The 21,934-nt window shown below is 44.8% G+C and overlaps 1 protein-coding gene across 1 annotated transcript in view; it reads left to right on the forward strand.

Moving 5' to 3' along the window:
* Nucleotides 1–21,934, forward strand: part of LOC147699073 (sodium/potassium-transporting ATPase subunit alpha-1-like) — a 244,865-nt gene that overhangs the window by 164,392 nt on the left and 58,539 nt on the right. The window contains exon 10 of the mRNA XM_086935650.1: nt 13,204–13,313. Coding sequence (XP_086791776.1) covers nt 13,204–13,313 — 110 coding nt within the window. The remainder of the gene's footprint in view (nt 1–13,203; nt 13,314–21,934) is intronic.

Genomic DNA, 21,934 nt, shown 5'->3' on the forward strand with positions numbered 1-21,934 from the left:
AGTAAGTGTGAACCACATTAAACAAGGAAGCGGATGGAACAGATGATCCAGTATGAAGAATAAGTGTGACCCATGGTAAAAATGGAATCAGAAGGAGAAGATGGTCCAGTAAGAGGAGTGATCGCGAACCATGGTAAACAAGGTGAAGATGATACAGTAGAAGAGTAAGCGTGCCTCATGGTAGATAAGGAAGCAGACAGAGAAGATGATCCAGTAAGAGGAGTAAGCATGACCCATGGTAAACAAGAAGGCAGATGGAGAAGATGATGCAGTAAGAAGAATAAGCGTAACCCAAGGTGAATAAGGAAACAGACAGAGAAGATGATCCAGTAAGAAGAGTAAGTGTGGCCCACGGTAAACAAGAAGGCAGATGGAGAAGATGATGCAGTAAGAAGATCCAATAACTTCCTCAACAATAGCTTATACTACTGCACACGGTCCCTGCACCAATCTGCAAACCTTTCCTCCATTTTGTGAGTCTTGTCACACCAGAAGGCCCCTTACTCCCTTCTGTTTTGCAGTTCATTCTTGGTGGCATGCTAGGCAATATCCCAACACTGAGCAGGTGCCCAGACCAAGGTGGATGAACATGGAGAGTAATTAGCTTACTCCAAGGCACCAGAGAAACATGTTTTTACAGGGAGCTTTCATTATACAGTATAGGGCATCAAAGGTGTTGCAGTCCTGGTTCTCAGAAATAAAATCCATTTGATGAATACGTCTCCCTGCAGGTCTCTGTAGAACCCCTTCACATAAGCACACACTACAGTCAAGCCTATCTGCTAAGACATCTGTGAAAATGGTGTGGGACCCATCAAGGTCTCTACCATCTCGAGGGCCATATCAAGTGTGCCTCGGTTTTATGACACTGACTATGGTAATTTCTCTGGACTGGGAAGAACTAGTCTGCTAGTGGTGCAGGCAACCTATTTTAGTAGGGGGGAAACGTTCATTTACTTATTATCTGTGGGGAAGTTGCTTGTCAGCCTTTACTGTTTAAAAATTTCAGCCAAGTCTTTCCAGTGGGGTCCTTCATTCACTTTATACATATGGGTTATGAATGATGCAAGTATTTTGCTTTGTATAGGCGAGAGAGAGTGGGCAAGGAGCATATGTGGTGCTTTACTGTGTTCAAGGCAAAATCCATTTTGCGAATTACCGTATGTGTGTATTTGATAAGATGGAGGTTCAGGATGAGCCTGACTGTCAGCACGCGCCTGATGCAGTCAGGCCACACCCTCTTGGCCCATACACTAAATCTCTTACCAACCTTTCCCCAAACAGTATTTCAAACCAAAAAAACTTTTATATCATAAACAGGTTCTGTCCCCACCACATTACCATGCATGATGTTATGACCTCATCGATGATGGTGGCATTTGGTGAAGATCGTAATGATCCTTTCCTCAGCCCGCTTGGGAGGGGGTTTCCTGAGTGTCGGTAGGACATGGGTCTTCAGTCGCTCTCTCACCCCTCTCATTTTCTTCAGGCATTGAGCTTGACTCCAGTTCGGTTATTCAGGGTTATTCTGGATGGTCCCATCTCAACACATGGAAGTCATTTCATGCTTCATCCCACCTTGGCCTTTCCTTTCCCAGCAGTCTGTGGGATCCAGGCCTTAGTGTCTTGAATCCTGATGTGCTGCAGCTCTCTAACAAATCACACCTTTTTGCTGTGCCCATCATCCACTTTAAGGCAACAATTCTCAACAGTTGCTACTCAAATGGAGTGCAGAACCTTTTACCTGGATTCCTGTCCTTGATCAAGACCAAGTCTCCCAACTCCAGGGCCAGAGTCTTGGCCCGCCTCCTGTTACTGGCTAGGCCTTTATGGTTCATCCTTCTTTGCTGTATCTCTGATGCATTTTGAGGGATGGGCACCCATGAGGGGTCTGTGACAGCATGACCCCCACATGTTGCCCAAACATAAGGACCGCTGGGGGCACCTGTTGGTACTGCTTGGGATTTGGCAAAACACTTGCAGAAACTGATGGATCACAACCTCCACATTTACCCGTTGCTCAGCCCCACTTTGCATGGTCTTATCAAGGGCGTGTGTGAAGTATTCAACCTCGCCGGCTATGGAAGCATGATCTTTCCATGGTTAATCCAATGTCCAGCGAACTAATTACAGAAAGGGGGTGGAGGAATGAACCTCTCGAACTGATCTGAGCCCATGGCTGATGCCTCCATGCCAATGAGGGGCGTGAATGCTTGGTCCAGCATCTTGATCTCACAGATAGGCCTAGCCGCTCATGATTTGGTTGATTGTTTGATGATATGATGAAAACTTCCTCGCCTTTGTCATCATCCTCCCCTTTTACATAGTCTCCAGCCACAATGTCCAGGCTTAGCATACTGCTTAAATCCTTGTCGCTTACTGACACTGACTGGACCTTGTCAAAGCCTGTCCTGTGGGGTCTCTCCGACTTCCCCAGCTTACCCTTGCAAATTGATTACTCTGGGCAAAATTTCTACATGTTTTGTCAAAGGGTGTTGCATTGCTCCATTGGATGCGTGTTAGCGCCACAATATCTGCAGGATTATCGCTCACCTGATCCTTTCTTGGATCTTCTTGCGCCCCTTATGACCATAGCCAACTTAGACTTCATACGCTTCTATTCATCTGGCTCCTCGTTTATGTAGATGTGCACCATCCACATAAATGCTCTTCTGTTGTGGACTTTGTGAGAACGGCCTCATATCAGGATATCATCCAGTGACATTCCTGGTTCACGCAGTATCCTCTTTCCGGGAGCAGATGATCAGCAACCCTGTATTATTTGAGCACCTTTTGAGGGTTGATGTTGGTGCATGTCGGGGTGAGTTCTTGCAGCAGTGCGTAAATTCCACCAATGGTTTCGAGTTCATGTTGACTGGCCTGATGGAGTTTGAAACACTCAATCTCTGGGTTGACCTTAGAGCTAAAATGGGCCTCAAAAGCCACAACCACCATTTCATTAGCCTTCTCCGACCCCACGTCCCATGTTTTGAAAGTTGTTGAACAACTTCAACCTCTCCTTTTTCTGTATAGTGGTGCAGCAGGAATGTTTCATAATGCCATCATGTTCCTTTGTAGCTCTGATGTAATTTGTCAAGCTGTCCAGCCAATCAAGCCAGCGGGGAGCTGCTGTCGCCGGATCTTCCAATTCTCTGAGGGGGGTAGAGGGTTGCCAGTTTCTCCTCCCACATGGTGCATATACAGCATTGCGGGAGCAGGCACATTTGTGAGCCCCTGCGATTTATGATGAACCCAAAAGGGGCAAAATCACCCCGTGCAGTCACATGTAGTTCAGCCTCTCATGTCAGCCAGTTGTCAAACAGTACGTGCAGCGAGAATGGAGCAAGAAGGTGCACCTTCACACAGGGGCCTTTCTCCAGGACATATGTGAGCCAGCTCTCACATGCCAACTATATCGACTTGAGGCTGTAGGCTCCACCTAGGTTGTTTCTAAGAGCTGGTCCGCTCTTTGATGGCCCTCATGCACAAGGGAGAGGAGCAGTGGCCTGCGGGCCCAGCATTGCACTGCTTATGAAGGTTAGATTCAGGCAGCCATCTTACTGGTCTGCATCTGATCTTCACTCTCACTCAATGACCATCTGCGCACACAGGGCTCAGTGACAGAATATCAGAAACAGAAATATCATGTGAACAGATTATCATTTCAAAAATATCAAGGACAAGAATATCGAGCGGGTAAGTGCAAATAGGTAAGTATACATTTACTATTCATATATATATATATATATATATATATATATATATATATATATATATAATCTCATCTAGGCACATATATGTGGAGTTATATATAGTAAACCTTTCCTTCCCATAGAAAATGACTTACACGCTATACTTGTCCTCTATATTTTTGACACAATATTCTGTCCCACGATGTTTGTGTTTCCAATATTTGGTCCAAATACCGTGCACAGTTATTCTAGAGTTGGGCAACTGCCATCTTGTTTACTGCTACTGTACACTCATGCATGCTTACAAGCACACAGAGCGTCCAATTTTAGAGTCGGGCGGCTTTGCCACCAATGCAATCCCGCTGAGTCCATACCCAACTAAGAATCTGGAAAAGGAGGCACTGCTGCCCCACCACCCGGAAGCAGCCAGGGCTATGTGCGGGCCCTTCACTCCTCGTCACAAATGTGTGTTGAGAGCAGAGCTCAGCAAAAAGGGCAGTGGCCTGCGAGAACCACACCCTATGCCTGGGATGGGTGGCAACTGCAGACCCGTAACTGCACTCGGTCATTAGATTGCGGGTGTCGGCATGTGCTTGATGTAGTCAGGCCAAGCCTGAGACCCTCACAGTTGATTTACCGCGCTTTATAAATCCTTAATCGATTGACTGTAGCCCCTCTTGGCTCATAAACAACCAACAGCAACCACTGAAAATGAAGTTAGGCATGAGGTTGGCTTGGTGCAGTGGGAATAACAGAAGAGGCAGCACACATCAGGTGTGGGTGTAATGGAAGAACACATCAGACAGCTAAGAGAGCAAATCAGAGGAGAGACACTAGAAGTTCAGGGTAAGATTGAGGGAAAGATGACTTACGTGAGGCGAGGGAGAGGATGGATGTGGAATCAGAGGTGAATATGGCCAACGATCAGAACGCGACTTTCCGAGCTCCTTCAGCTGTGAGATCCCGCTCAGGTGCAATAGTCTGGCAAAATACTAAGAAACCCAGTGGTAGAGCGGACTATTAGTCTCTTCCGTCAAGGTGCTGGATACCCTGCAGAGGGTGCCCTTTTCCAATGTGGATTGATCACAGGCTGGAGCCAGAGATCCAGTAGGTTTTGTCTGCCTTAGGATCGCTGGAGATTAGGAGGGCTGGGGCTCCAAGAAGGAGTGACTCTGTGGAGACCTGATCTGGTTCTGGGTGGACACCAATAGGGAATGGAGGTGGCAGGAGCAGACACTGCCGCGCCCCCTGGGCAGAACAGGTGAGGTCTGGTGAGGACTCTCGCAGAGTTCTGTGTTCCACATCTAGACTCCTGACCTAGGTGGGGACATAATGATGCTCTCTCTTTAATACCGCTTTGCCACTGGCCTGCATCGCCCAAAGTTCTCCCTGCCCCCTAGAGCGGCATCTTCATGATTGCAAGTGAACAAAGGCCCATAAATCACCGAATGATGGAGGCCTTATTTGCAGTGTAAAAAGTGGTGGAGCTGTTACTAAAAGAAAAGGTCTGGGGGAGGAAGTGTAGAGCAGAAACTACAGAGATGGTAAGAAACATGCAAGCATCACACAGTAGGAGAAGGAAGTCCTGGGTGATTTGTGGCAGGGGCACTGAGGTTGAAATGGATCAGAAGTGGATGGAAGCAATCTAAAAAGGTCTAGAGGACGGAGAGTAGAGCACAGAGACGACAGAGATGTAAGGAATGTTTAACCACCACACAGGAGGAGAAGGAAGTCCTGGGTAATTTGTAGAAGGTGCATTGAGGTTCAAACCTATCAGTTACAGCTCTTCTTCACTTGCGTTGACAAATGGTTCCTCATAGTTGCTGTACATTATGAATATTTCAGTACTTGGCAGCTGTTCATGGTCATTAATTATGCAGGACTCGTGGCTGGGGAGAGGATAGATTGCACTTTGTGAAACTCTGCCAGGTTCACGCAAGGTTCTAAAAGCGGATGGTGTTCTTAGGCACTGATTGGTATTGGACCCTCCCATTTAACCACTTGAGGAGTACAGACAAGGATGGAATCCAAGGAGCTACTTAGTCGTGCTTTTTCCTAGATTATTTTATTGAAACAAAGAAAATCTTTATGCTGTTAGATAATATAGAACTTTACTTTACCAGGACAGGAGTAGGTTATTTTGGTCTCTCCTGCTGGTCTAGATGGCTTGAGTGGGCTTCTCTAAATCAGGGATGACTGGACTAGATGCAACAACCGGAAACAAATACTTGCAGAGCTTTAACTGCTTTATCCCAGACACCAAGGGTCTCATTTATTTAATCTTGGCACAGGGCTGTGCCGCAAGCCTTCCTGCAGCGCTGCCCTACGTCAAAAGGAAAGGGCATGAATGAGCTGTACCTATGAGATAGGGCACAATCCCTTTCCTTTGACGTCGGGCAGCGCAGCATCCCTGATTTAGAGAAGCCCACAAGAAAAAAGAATGAAGGGGAGAACAAGGAATCTATGCCCCTAAAACAAAACCATGTATAAAGTGAACAGCAGATAAGACAAGGCTATTACCACCTTGATTGCTCATGAAAGCCTGAATCCCTACCTAATACTTGCCTTTTAGAAGTGAAGTTAAAATATTTATTAAGCGCACGATTACCAGGCGCTTCCTTGGCGCTAAGGATGCATACCCAGGAGGACAGGTGGAGGGCGCTAGAGCGGGAAGACTTGTGAGAAAAGTAGGGTCTTCAGCGCTTTGCGAAACTCAATGTAAGAGGCAGAAGACCTAACTTTAGGACTCCTAAACTGAGAAAAATCCTAAGTTTAAGACTTTCGGTATTCACAGAAGGCATTTAGGAGTCCTAAAGTCAGGACTCCTAACTTCGGTGAATACCGAAATGAGTAAGTGTCTTCTGTGAATACGAAAATGGTAGTAAGTTTAGGATTTTGTCTTAAGTTAGTTCTGTGAATCGGGCCCTCTGATATTATTTTTCTAGGTCTTAAATTGAGCCTGCCTTGCTCTTTTTACGGGCAATCAAGAAATAAACTAGAGAGGCGAGTCACATTTCCTTAGAGTTGAGATTATTATTTCTGACTGCACGAGCCATTCGGAAGGACAGAACCACTAGACTGGCTAATCAAATAACCATATCATCCTTCTCGCCACAAGGATCTGATTTAGAGAAACTCAAAAAAGGAACCAATCTGAGATGACGCTCTTAATTCCCCCGTTTAAAGCTTTCGTTATTGCTGATAATGAAGCTGGCTGCTTTAACCACTATCAGCTTCATGGTTTTAACATTGTTAATCTTCTCTTGGCAACAAATTCTTTTTATCGTGTTTTATGTTTTATTGCAATAAATGATTGTTATGGTTTTAATAAACTAAACAATACATTTTGATATTGATGATGATGGCTTTATTTTACCTACCTCCCGCCTGAAATTGCCTCTGCTTCACTAAAAGGTAATAGGTGAAAAACATTCTCCCTAATTTTTTTGTTCAAGTCTCCCACTTTCCTCTTCCAAAATGTTGGCATGTATTTAGAGACCTTGTTGGTGGTGGCGTGATGTGGTTCGGACTGAACACTGGGCGCTACATGCGCTGGGGACTGCTTGTGCCTCCTCGCCGCTCCAGGGTGGTGGTGAGGCAATGTGAGCCTTCCTAGTCGGCCTTTTCGTCTTATGGCACAGGGTGCGCGGTGACTCAGAGGTGGTCTTGTCATACATGTTACCATGATACATTAATTGTTCCAGTAACCCCTGGACCTACACTGTACTAGGACTACTTAATCTCGCACAGCAGACAACCCTGATTGGAGTCACAGAAGTGGGTGACTGATGCCCCAGTTGTTATTCTACCCCTGTCCTCTGACCCCCATTAGAACAACTCAAATTTAAATCTACAGCCCATATTCACAGCAACCTTGTGTGGGAAGAGAGTGCTTGTGCATCTCTTGTCAGACCCACCTGCATTTCTGGATTGGTGGTAAGAAGAGGTCTCTATCCTTCGGACCACATTGGCGTACCCTGAACATCGCTGGCATAGTCTGACCACGCTTCATCCAGTACTCTAAAACCACAAGAGCAACAAAGGGATGCTCTACAATGAGTCGGTACACTGCTCATGATGGGGAGACATGAAACCATGACATCTGTTACACACCTGCCGTCCCTGTCAGGATGGCAGTCCATCCCAAGGGGACATCCTGCAGCTCAGTGGTGTCCTCCATGGGAAACCTGATTGAGAGTAGATCCTAGGCAGAAAAACAGGACATGATCCTACATGCGATTGCTGAAAACAGGCTGGCCGTGGTGGGCAAGGTCGATGCAGGGCCTGCTGATCTGAGAATCCTGAGTGATGACCACTCCAAGCTGTTGGACAGTGTCAAAGACACTGAACAGCCATACAGGACCTCCATCGCAGACAGCTGACCTCGCTAAACAGATCAATAACCTCTCAATGAAGGTCCTCTTTCTATAGGGTAGAGTGGATGATCTTAACATAACAAAGTTTGCATTGTTGGTCTACTGGAGGAAGCAGAGGGAACAGATTCTATCACCTTTATCGAAAGTTGGTCTCAACTCATGATGGGCCTACAGGTATTTCTTCTCTCTTCTCTAATGAGGTCATCAGGTGCACGCATGACGCCCGCCACCTGGAACTTCCCCCAAGCCAAACCCAGCTAGACTATTAAACTTCTGGGACAAAGATGTAGTACTGCAAGCAGCGAGACAAATGAACCATATAACCTTTGAAAATACACCTGTTTTGATCTTTCTGGATTACACCATTGTAGCAGTGACGGGCTTTGTTTTTGATTGGCAAAAATAAACTGAGGGGCATTGCTCTTGAGAACTCCTTAGTGTTTCCTGCTGTAGGAAGCTGGCTCTGTATATACCATACCAAAGTAACGTATAGTGTGCACAGAGTTTAGGGAGTCCCAAGAGGTATAGCAGAGGCGAAACACCTGCAAAGCTGAAGGTCATAGCAAATCAATGCTTATATTTCTTCATAGAACACATGGATGCCTGAGACTGGAGCACATAAGAACAAAATGAGCCTGCGACTGGGAGTGGTACCCTTTAGATTCGCTTGAAGACCATCTACATTGGGTGCAAAACCCGCCGTGGGACCCTGAAGTATAAATCCACCTTTAGTGTGCCTTTACCAGTTGAGTCACTTAGGGCCAGATGTAGGTGGCCCAATACCGGTCGGTAACAGCCGAAATTAACGAATTTTGGGCGTTACCGACCGGTATTGGGCATTTCAGATGTAGGGGCCACATTTCAGGATTCGGTAATTTACCGAATCGGTAATTTAAGGAATCGGTAAATTACCGAATCCTGAAATGTAGGGAGCACTCAAATGAGTAATTTTCCCATTTCAGGATTCGTTATTTACCACCAACTACAAGTTGGTGGTAAATTTCGAAAACCCTTTAAAAAAGCAAAATTTAGCAATTAATAACAGTGCCATGTGGCAGATATACAAGCCCTTAGGGCATGTATGTGTGCCACGTGTGCACCCATGCGCTATTCAGGGGTGCAACAGGGTGTCACAGTGACACCCTGCCACCCTTAAATGTGTGCCTCATGGCCTCCAGGCCCATAGGAATGAATGGGAATTACCGAATCGGTATTAACTGATTCGGCAAATACCGAATCGTACCGATTCAGTAATACTTACCGATTTATTACCTACATAGCATTTACTGATTCTAAAATACCGAATCAGTAAAATTCAGGATTTTAGAATCAGTAAATGTAGTTTACCTCATCTGGCCCCTAGAGAGAAGATCTCAGCCATGACCACTGTTTCCCTCCCTAACCCGGGGTGTGACCCACTGGAGGTCATGTCTTACAGAACCCTGGCCATGTTAGACAGTGATTACGAGCTTCTAAGCAAGATTTTAGCAATGAGACTAGTGGGGGTCATGCCTGATGTGGTCCACCTGACCAGTACGGCTTTTTACCTTGCAGATTGATGTCTCTCAACATATGCAGGTTGTAAAGGTTGGTAGTGAAGGAGCCTCAGCACTGCCCCACTCTGCTTGCCTAGTCCCAGATTTAGAAAAGCCCTCAACATGCTTGACTGGGAATATATGTTTGCTGTGCTACGCAGGGTGGGAGTGGGCTGCAGGATGCTGAGACTGATTAGGCCACTCTACTCTGAGCCACTGACCAGGATCAGAATTGGCCGACTTATTTCCGACTCATTCCCCGTAAAAGTAGTCACACCCCAGGGGTGTCCTTTACCCATTGCCCATTGCTATTTGCACGGGTGACTGAGCTTTTGGCTCTCTGCCTCTGATTGTCGGGAAGAGACTGAGGCATTCCAAGCAGTGCTGACTTGCCCTCTATTCCCTCCTAAGCAGATGACCTATTTCATAGATCAAATATAGTCGGTGGATGTGGTGGCACATATCATGAGTGCCCTAGGAAACCGCTTCAGGCCTGTGGGTTCACTGGGCAAAATCGCACCTGTTCGCACTGAGCCCTGCCTGGACTATGCATGACAAAGCAGTGAATACTCACCAGATAATGTTGGAGCCCTCCACCTTCCGATTCCTTGGCATTAATACATCATTCCAGTAAAGATTTACTGGGCGGGAATTTAATGCCGGTGGTGTATCCCCTTTAAGCACAAATCATGTTCTGCCAATCCCTCTTCCTCACAGTACAGGCCCGAGTTGCCCTTGCTAAAATGATTATGTTACCCATGCTTATTTATTATTTGGGTACTATTTGAGACCAGCTGCCTATTTAATGGCAAACATCCTTTACGAGGCAACTTTTACCACGCAGTGCCTTTAGAACGCAGGTTTTTCAACGCAAGTCATTACAACGAATTGCGCTGGGGGGCGCTCTAGGATAGGTAATAGTTTAATTTACTATCCAACACCTTCCCTACTATCCACGGGGACTGGAGTTTGAATAGTAAATTCAACTATTCACTATCCAGCACCCCCCAACGCAAGTCGTTGTAACGACTTGCGTTGAAAAACCTGCGTTGTAAAAGCATGCGTGGTAAAAGCATGCATTGTAACAACGTACATCCCTATTTTATACATGGAACACAATGCTGGAGTACTTGATCTGGAACAAAGAGCGGCATAGAGTTGCCTTGACCAAAGTGCGACTTCTCAAGGAACAGGGAGTCCTGGTCTTTGAGCATTATTACTTGGGGACACAGCTCCAGTGGCTTGCTTGCTTGCAGGATGCCGACAGCTTGTCCAAAGTGGGCTGGAGCGGCGAACGGGGCGCTCAAACTATTGTCCGAGAGCTTCTCATCCCTAAATCAGCCTGTCTGAAGCCTCAAGCATATTGTTGCCCTCACTAGCTATTTTACAGCCATAGAGGTTTCTCCCAATGCCACACCGTATGCTTTGGAGATTCTCCTGAAAAGTACACGCAGTTTCCGATGAACCACTGGGATTTGCACTGCAGGTGTATGGAAGAACTCTGGGATGTGCTGCACAGATGTCTTGTTCCATGTTGAAATTCTAATTACCTTTGACACACTGATGGAGCAAACTGGTCTACCAGTGGGACAATTCATAACAGAGGACTTGTTGTAGAGCTGGGGAGCCTCTGTGTCATTACTGACACTGCACATTCCACGCACCGTCTGCTTCAAGCACCGTTCATCATTGGGTCTGGCCGGAGACTCATCTTTTGGTTGGTTAGAGCCAATCTAGATCAGTCCATGGCCCCTAAAGGTACACTTTGCCATAAGTGGGAAACAGATACTGACCACTCTTTAACTGGGACAGAATGTTCTCACATCCACACATAGTCTCCTGCAATGCAATATTCCAGTGCATTCAACACAATGTTCTGTATCAAGTTTACCTGACCCTGGCACGGTTCAGCAAAATTTACTCTACTACCACTTTCGACTGCTCACGCTGCCACACTTCTAATGCGGACATAATACACACGTTTTGGGATTGCCCAAAGGCACAGACTTTCTTTAGTGAGGTGTGCATGATACTCTTGTAAACCACTAGCAATTGCAAATTAAACTGCTTAGAATGCTGCAATTTGGTACTTTATAAACACCCAAAATCTATTAAGGCAAGAAGCATATTTCTAGATTTGGCCCTTCTTATGGCTAGGCTCTCAATTACAATGAGGTGGAAGTAGAATCCTTAGCCCCAAGATGTGAGGAGGCGCACAGACTCTGAAGGCGCCCAATTGCGTCCTTATGGAACAAAGTGATTGTTTTATTCAACGATAACCCTAAAGATTACTGTATACTCCTTTATACAGATTTCAAAGCTCTATGATGTGATTGCTATACGTGATCCTGCCTCGAAGAACCCATCACACGGCCCCAGCTCTTGTTGGAATCCCCTTACAGGCGGCGCGTGAACTGGCGACCAGTGCTCCCGGACTCTGGGACCACGCTTCCTCCATTCATATGAGTTATACCACATGAGCAGGCTTGCTAGTGTTTTGTAAAGTTGTGTTGCTTTGTATACTTCACTCATTTTTGTTGTTGTTAGTGTCTTATTGATTCTAGTATGATGCCCTGCCATGTTCTATGTCTACCAGAGCAAAACGAAAAGCCCAATAAAATGTGTTTAAAAAAAAAAGAATCAAACACCAGGCACACCCCCCAGTGCCCCATTTATGTAAACTGGGATGGGGCTCCTGTGGGGGGGCTGATGTTGGCCACCCATACTCCCAGGGGTATTTGGAGGGATTTTTAGTATTAAAGTGTCCCTAAAACCCTCTTTCAGCACATACCTTGGGTTCCATCTTATTAAAATGCACTTCATTCATAGTGGCTCCTCTTGCGCCCCCTGGCCCAACTCCACCAGACTTCGGACTCTTGTTCCTTGTGGGAACTTGTAGAAGTTAGCTCCCATTGGGTTGGTACACAAGTGTGAGTAGTAACACCAGGATGTCCTTAATGCAGGAAGTGTGATGTAGTGCGAAGTGATGTTTTCAGGTTGTATGTATTGTCTAGATGCAACTTTAAGCAACCTTGGAATGGTAACCCAATACATAAAAAATAGAAAATGTCATTTCAAAAAGACCCCCCCGAGCTAATACCTTTGCCATTAATTGCACATAAAATAAGCATTGGCAAAATTATTGTCAGCGAGTTTCAGCAGGCACTAGCAAAGCCAATTTGGCCTGCAAGACTGATTGGCTTTGCCAATGCTTGTTGTTTGCTGTTCCCGCTGCTCCCTTCATGTCCAGTGGCTTCTGAGCGAGCACTGCTCATGTTCATGTTGTATTTCCGTTAAAAAAGGTAACCTCTTGCAATGATCGTAAGCGGTGATGTTCTTGATAACGGTATTAGAGAGGCTTTGTGAAGGGTTTCTCCACAGATAACTGAACAGCTTTTGCTGGCTGTGTTCTATTTTTCCTACTGTGTGTCAAACATTGTTGGTGTGGCATTATAGTGAATATGATGCACCATCTTTCCTTTTATTCAAAATATTGAAAAGTTCGGAAGTAAAAAATAAAGTGACTTCCTTGATCTAATCTATTGTAATTTACAATTTTCATTTTGGTAAAATCTCACTCTAGCAATGTTTCTCCTCTAGGCGCTTCCTTCGATAAGACCTCTGCAACTTGGGTGGCCCTGGCCCGTGTCGCTGGTCTTTGCAACCGTGCAGTCTTCCAGGCAAGCCAGGACACCCTTCCCATCCTTAAGGTGAGTAGAGGGCTAGATGGCATTGGACTCCCCAATCCTTCCACAATGGACGAATCAGGACCATTCTGACAGAGAGTATGGCCAGAATAAGTTAACAGCATGCAGTGTTGGGTCTCTTGAGATGTTTGGCAAACAGGTGTTTTTTCTCTTTGTAAAACGTTATTAGTAAAGGATACTTCTAATGGCAGATTAATCACCTTTAGAATATCCCCAGGTGCCAGACTGGATCTGGAATATTTTATGGCAGTGCTCCTGTGAACTGATAGGTGGCACCCTGTGCCTCCACGGTGGAGGTGGTGGGGTGAGCAGTCTAGAAGCCCCGCTCCTCCTTGCTGATGTCAGTTCCTTTCTTTATGCGTCCTCCGCAGCTCCCACACCAGCAAAACATTGGGTTCTGATCAGGAGAGGAGAAAGAGTACATGATGCTCGTGATGAGCCAATTGATTAATCATGTAAACGCTCCTCCATCAAAGAGGGTGACCAGGACGCTTACATCATTCCAGATGATGCTAGTCCAGAGCCAGCTCCTAATGACTCACCTCACATGAGAACGGTGGCTGTTCCCGTAGCCTCCTGGAGAGCAGCCAAAGCGAGCTGTCTAATCTACCATTAAACATGTCACCCTTAGCCTCACTTTTAATGCCAAAAAGTACATTTGCATAGGACTTGGTATTGGTAGCTGCTCAGATCACTTCAGTGGAAGGGAAAGCCTATCCTTCTGTGCTAAGGGGACGCAAGTTATTGTGTTGGTTGCTTAGATCTTGTCCAGTCAGTGTGTTATGATATGAAATGTCAAGGTCCTCTGTTTGAGCATTTCCAGTGTATTTTCAACCTAGAATTCCAGTTTTGTTTTCTCTTCTCATAAAATTCACAAGCCAGCACTTTTACGATGGAAGGGGCTTCTGAGACGAAATCTATGTTTAAGGCTTGTAATGCTTGTGGAAAAAGAAAAATCTACATAGATAATTTGAATATCAAGTGCCTTCACTGCTTGCACCATGGTAACAACCCTAAAAAATTTAACAATTGAAAGACTTTCTCCACTTAGACATTTAAGGGCAGGGAGCAAAGGTTGGTTTGACAAACCTTGAAGAGAATGCTGAAGCTTCTAGCTCTGCAATTCAGGAAAGAACATCTGAACCAGCAACAGAAAAGTCAAAGGCAAATATTTTCTCGCTTGCTTAATTACCCCTCATTTACTCATGGTATGGGCCAGGCAGTTGTTGGCAGCTGTTGTAAGGCAAAATGAGAATGAGCTCCCTAAGAAACATACTCCGAAAACCATAGGTTTTGTCTCCAGGTTCAGAATTGCCACTGAAGAAAGGTGGTACCAATTCAGTCAGGTGCAAAATTGTTGAAAACTAAGACTCGGATGGCGATGACATAGCCATTTGAATTGCTGAAGTCAATGAGGACAAAGGCAAGACAACATTCCACGCCATCAGCGAGGGGACACCCATTAAAGTCAACACTGCTGAAGAAACCACCACCATTGATAGCCATTGCTCCTTTCCTTGAGGACACAGCCATCAATGGCTGCAGTACAATCAGGTACAATGTTGTTGTCCATAGTTCCTTCATGCTCTTTGACGAAGTGCTCAATCATGAGCGATACCTTCACAATGGTAGATTTACAGCCATCGATGGCCCTTCCATCCGCAAGCACTTCATCAACAAGCGTACAGTCAATGACAGATGTTAGACATCCACCTTGAGATTTCCCAGTTCCAACAGCTGTTTTTCTGGGGTTATCTGCTCCTGCAGCTTCTCCTTTGTCATCTGGTGTGCCTCTAGAATTCCTGATGGTTTCATCAGAGCCACCGTAGGAGGAAAATCGTACAGTAGGCATCCTCAAGGCAGGAGAGTGATGTCAAGCATGATGAACATGATCTGGAGTAAATCAATTTTTCTTTAATGATGAGTAGGTTCAGTCAGAGAAGCAAGGAGCCACAAAATATGCCAACATACATATCTTATATGTGGATACTTAGGATGCAGAAGAGGAGGAAAGGCCCAATCGAACTAAGCATAGACGTCAAACTGATATACCTGCAATAAGATGACATTGGTTTCAGTGTGATCAGGGACATTTGCCTTCGATGCCTCTGGTGCAGATGCCGGATTACTGACATAATATCGTATTCACAAATATAGAATTACCAAAGTATCGAAGAAAAATATTGAATGTAAAAATATCGAATTCCTGTCTACAAACAAGTACAAAGATATCGAATTTAAAAATATAGTTTTAAAAAATATAGTTAGTCAAAATGTCGAATTTTTTTGAATGTCTTAAAAGTAATTTAAAATTAATGAAATAATGAACATAAACATTTACTATTACCACTCCAGTGAGTGCAACAGTAGGGAAAGCGTTGGATAGCGAAGAGGTAAAAATTACTATTCCCACTCCAGAGAGTGAAACAGTAAGGAAAGCGTTGGATAGCGAAGGGGTTAAAATTACTATTCCCACTCCAATGAGTGCAACAGTAGGGAAAGCGTTGGATAGCGTAGGGATAAAAATTACTATTCGATATTAAATGACTTACCTTCAATTCGATATTTTTACCACTATATTCTGTCCATTCGATATTTCGTCCATTCTATATTTTGACTTTGGTATTTTGGTAATTCTATATTTTGAATTCGATATTTTGTCTTGTTAGCGCAGATGCCATTTAATTTTCTCTCTTCCTTGGAGGACATGGTTCAAGATATTTATCAGAAATTGTCACCAGAAACCCCAGTGTCATAGCACTGTGATCCAGTGTCAACACACAGTCTCGAATTCTGCATCCTTTTTCACCAACAGTTCAATCACAATAGCAGAATTCCTATTCAGCTCTGTTTAGGGGTGCTAACAATTGGTAGTGACTGCGATGATCCAGACGCTGAAAATTACACTCACCAAGAAGGCAGCTTGAGTCAAGATGATGATAATGATGAAGATGATATATCTGCAGCTTTCGATGCTGGAGATGATGAGGCAGAGGCTTCTGCAGGTAGCCATAAAAATACTCCTGCCAAAGACTCTCTTCATCATACCAGATGGAGCAAGCCAAAACCAATGCTGAGAGATTCTTTGCTGAATAATATTGGCAAACTCCTTGGACTGATGGAGAAGACCTCACAGCGATTCATTGTACTTGTTTTGACTGTAGAAAAATGTTGCTTCCCTTTTGACATTAAGGAGAAATCACATAGGGGTGTGAGACCAATCCCATTCTCTAGTATTGAATCTTTCATAGATTCACATGCTTTGAATCTTCCCTGTCATCATGGTGGGAGTCCAATGGTAATATTTTAACAAGCAGTGACAAACATAAGCATTGAAAATTATAGAAAAGCCAAGTGACATTGGTAACCAATTCACAATGCTTTATAAAAAGAACCAAACTTCCACCAATCAGAACACATATGGTGAAGCACTCTTCCCCTGCAGGGCCGCCATACCTCAGATTTCTAACCACACATTGTGTGTGAGGGAGACTCCCTGATCAGTGCTCTGTTACAGTGCTTCAGTCATCTGTTGACCCTTTTCAATCTCTAAAAAGTGAGATATTTGACCATTCAAGCAACTCAGAGGTAAAAAATGTTGAGTTCTTTTCCTGAATAGCACCATGTCAGAGGGAACTAAAAAAAAAAGGCTTTTCAGTTCTTGCAAATCTTGTAGGAAACCAAGATTGTTCTCTGAGGATCCCCATAAGGAATGTCTTTAATGCTTACGCCATCACCATAAGCCTGGTGAGTGTAAGAATTGCAGAAACTTTTCTGCTAAAACTTTAAAATATTGTGGAGCCAGGCTTCAAAAGAAGAAGACTCATTCTGACTCTAATTCTTAGACGAGGGGCAGAGTTATTCCCCAACAGGGTGGAAGCGTGAAAATAGGGATTCAACCTCATATGAGAAAGATCTTTAGAAAAGAAAGTCTCACTGTGTGAAAGAAATGTCTGTGAATAAAGGAGTTTCTATTCCATCTTCCTCTCACCAAAAGTCTTCTTCTTCATCAGTGCCTGTGACTCCTTTTAAGGAACCCATATCAAGAAAAAGCGTAAGTCTACGGACCCATCGTTGATGGTCAATTAGTCAATGGGTGGTGCACCGACAGGGAGATTTTCAAGTACAATGTCACCAACCTTGCCAGTGATGACTACAGGGTTGCTGACTCCGACGATGATGACATCTTCCTCGTCGATGAAGAAACAGACAACCTCTTTGTTGACAAAATCATCAACAGCGATCCTGTTGCCAGGAACTTTTACATCGACGATGACAAGACCAACATCACTCTCGCAGGTTGTTTCGAAAAAGTCAACTCTTTCCTCCTCATCCGTACCATCATCGACGAGTCCGTCGATAGCACAGAAGAAGACAGTATTGATTTCAAAGGAAGGGATTCCAGTAACTTTACGCCTGAATTAGACATCTCTGAGTAAGGTGTCTCCTCTGCCTCCTGTACGTCTCCTACAGATGGAAGAGTCTGGTGATTAGGGACCATTTGGGCCAGATTATAGTCCCTCGCAAATTGATGTCAAAGGCCAAGATACTGATGACGACCCTGTAAAAGACACTTCCACATATCTAGAAGGAGATTTTTCTTTTGAAGATAGCCAACAATCTACCACTCATCGCAATGCTCTTTCCAGGAATATTACCCATATGATGATCCGTATGAGGAACATCATAGCTCACATGAAGGTGCAATTTATGTGCCCATTTCCTTGGTAACATATTTACATCATATGTTGAATGGCTATTGCAAGAGGTTTCCTGAGGCAAATGCTCCAGTACAACATACTCTGTGGTGTTCTGATACACCTGGTACAGTGTCTCCTCCTACAAGTCCTTTGGGCCTGTAAAAACAAAAGGAAAAGAAAGAAAAATTATACCTCTGATTACTATACGAGGAGATTATATTGGGAGCGATGTAGAAGACCAGCCGGAAGAAGGAGAATTCCTCATGATCCATCAGGTTCTGTTTAGCAGTGGTATAATTATGTCGCTCTTCTGTCTTTGTTAGCCTCCCCCCCTGCTAACTTTCTTCCAGAGGACATAGGAAGTTTTCATAAGCCCTTTAGAATGAACCTCTAAGTGTTTTGTCTTTATGATTTCAAGGATTCAGCTAGAAAATCGATTTGATCAATTTCCAATGTGGATTACATTTGGGAGGAAGGAATGGCGTTTATGATAATCTCCAGCTTCTGTTGCAGCTGTCGTTCCTCAACTAGATAAGAAGTATAAAGTGCCTGAAAATTAGCCTACGTGTCTGATAGGCCATCCACGTCCGATTCTTTGTTCATGTGGGCAGCCCAAAGGCTGCCCAGGAGTCCTTCTGCTCCATGTACAGCTCCTGACAAAAAGGTTTGACAGCTGGATAACATTGGTAAACATTTTTCAGCTAGGCAGTGACATCTATCAGAGCATCTAATACACTAACCATTTTAGGAAGGTATGACTGCCAGGAGTGGTCTGGCATATTAGCCTTCGTAGAATTTTGAGCCGAGGTTAACCGAAAAGAAGCTAGAGAAAAACTTCAGTTAGGTGGAGACCTTCCTAAGAAATCAGACACAGCTATTCATCTGTCCTCCATGGCTTTCAGACAAATGGTGGGTGCAGCAGTCCTATGCCAGCAAGTTTGGCTGAAGTACATGTGTATTCGCTCAGGCAAAAACTTTAGACATGGCGTATTGATGGGGAAAACTTCTTTGGTAAATATGCTGACGATGCCCTTCAATCTATGGACACGGATACAGCACTTTCTCTGGGAACGTTGCACCAACGGTATTGTCTGCCCTTTTGGGGAGGCAAAGGAAGAGGCCACTTTTTGCCCATAGCCTCTTAAAAGCTTATAGATATCAATCCTATTTCCATGCATGGCCCCTGTGACAGCGTTCTTGTGAAGAAACGCTCAACAGGTGTTCCCATGCGTGGATGATTGGCTTATCAAAGAACCCACATTCCACTCAGCAAAAAGATCTACTTTGGCTTGCCTTCAGTTAGTCAAAGCTTTAGGTCTAAAGTTGAACAGAGAAAAGTCATTCCAGATTGTCAGTTTTCCTGAGAGCAATTCTTGATATGAAAGGTTTAAAAACGTATCCAACTATAGAAATAATTCAATGCATAATGGCAACAGCTTCCCTAGCAAAAAAAGAGTTCACTTCTGTTTTCAGATCAATGTTGAGAATGAAGTCTTCTCGCATTCCATTAATTCTAAAATGCCATCTGCGCATGAGACAGTTGCAAGATCAATTGAATGCACAATGGATGCAAACTCGGGGATCTTTCGAAATACGGTCACAGTTACCCAAGATTGAGACTAGTGATGGCATAGTGGGGAAGAATAGAAGATATCCCTTGGGCCTAGCATTCATACCAGTACATCCCCATTTCATAATGACAACGCTAGCATATTGTTGCACAAATCTGTTGGGGCATTTTAATCTGGTGACTCTTTTACTCGCATTGTGTTTTATCTTGGAGGCATCTTTTGCACAAGGCACTTTTTAGCATTCTAAGCGTTCCGAACTCATCTATTAGAGCAAGGAGATACCATTTTCTTGGGGTTGCGGTCTAGCTGTTTCAGCAAAAGACTACTTAAGCACACATGGTAGTGTGCCCGTGCCAAATGCACGCTAAAGGCAAGTCTGTCTGCGCTCGTCAGTGCCCCAGATGTGCCATGCACCAGGACCTCTGGACGTTTTTAGGTCAACTATTGTAGTTGAAACAACCCTCTTGAACAAGCGGATTTCTCCCAATGCATGTTGTCTACTGAAGCGTGAAGCTTCGCCAGGCGCGGACTTTGGCAACATTTGTCTCTCACACCACCAGACATCAAAGGCTGCTGCTCCCCCGCCCACCCACCCCCATAGCAATGTTCATATTCTCCCGCCTCCTGTCTCTCCCCCTCTCTCTCATGCTCTCTTCTTCCCTCCTCTCATTTACTCTCTCTCACACACTCGCTTATGTTTACACTCCCTCCTCCCCCCCCCCCCATACCCTCTCCCTCCAAGTCCGTGGCCTCTCATTAATGTCCACTTATCTTCCCTTGGCCTGCTGCTTCTTAAACGAGTGCGCTTAATTTACCTCATATTTTTCTCTCACTCGCCCTTTCTCTCTCTCTCCCTCTTCACAGCCCTGTCTCTCATTAATCTTCCCCTGTCTCTCAGTCTTGTTAATAAGACATGCTGCTGTTTTCTTTCTTTCTACCCTCCTTTTCTCTTCTCTCATTTTCTTCTCCCCTTCTATGTTTTCTCTCCCTCGCTAGTCACTATGCCCTTCACCACCTTTCTTTTTTTCCTTCATCTCATCTTTCATTCTCTGTCTCGTTATCTTTTCCTCGTCTCTCTTTCCTTCCCCTTCCCTTTGTGTAATTTCTCCGGTTTCTTTCGGTCTGGTTTGTGTTTGTTTTTCAGACACAGAAAAATGAAGTGATTTGCCCAGAGTCACAGGGTGCTGCTCAGTTTCAAAATCTATGGCTCTGGCGTAAGACATCCTACGCTTTTATGCAAGAGAGCAGAATCTACTACAGATTAGACAGGGACTCTTTCCACTTGGCTATGATTTCTGTCGCTCGCTTTCCATTTTTTTCTTCCATGCAATTCAATTTGAGAATGTTTTATTGACAATGCCAGAGTGTTTAAAATTCACAAATAAGGGTATACTTTGCATCCGATTTTAACAGCCCTTTGATGGTGCTTCAAACTGGAAGGTATTTCACCTCTTCCTGCCTTCCTTAAGTTCTTATCAAGAAGTAGACTGCTTTGGATTTACGAAAGTGAAGGCTGGTGTCCCCGTTCTGCTTGTACTCGGACAGGATGTTGAGACGCCTTCCGGGCTCCCTGGCTTCTTGTTAATCACTCCCTCTCTCTCTCACACACATTCTCTCTCTCTCTCTCACACACACATACACCCACTCTCTCTCTCACACACACACTCTCTCTCACACACACACTCTCTCTCTCACACACACACTCTCTATCTCTCACACACACACTCTCTCTCACACACTCTCTCTCTCTCACACACACACTCTCTCTCTCTCTCTCACACACTCTCTCTCACACACACACTCTCTCTCACACACTCTCTCTCACACACACACACTCTCTCTCTCTCACACACACACACTCTCTCTCTCTCACACACACACACTCTCTCTCACACACACACTCTCTCACACACTATCTCTCTCACACACACTCTCTCTCTCATACACTCTCTCTCTCTCACACACACTCTCTCTTTCTCACACACACACACTCTTTCTCTCACACACAGTACAGCCTTCTACCGCAACCACTCTACCACTCTCTCCATCAACACTCTACCACTCTATGCACCACCACTCTATGCGCCACCACTCTATGCGCCACCACCCTATCCGCCACCACCATATCCACCACCACCCTATCCACCACTCTAGCGCCCACACTCTAGCGCCCACCCTCTAGCACCACCACTCTATCCGCCCACCACTCTACCCTCCAACTCCACCCTCAAAATCAATCATCCAAATCCACCATCCAAGCACTACTACACCCTCCAAATACACCCTCCGACTACACCCTCTGACTCCAACATCCAAATACACCCTACAAATCCCCCCTCCAACTACAACTCCA

Source organism: Lissotriton vulgaris, chromosome 8 (assembly GCF_964263255.1).
Source record: "Lissotriton vulgaris chromosome 8, aLisVul1.2, whole genome shotgun sequence".
Classification (NCBI taxonomy): domain Eukaryota; kingdom Metazoa; phylum Chordata; class Amphibia; order Caudata; family Salamandridae; genus Lissotriton; species Lissotriton vulgaris.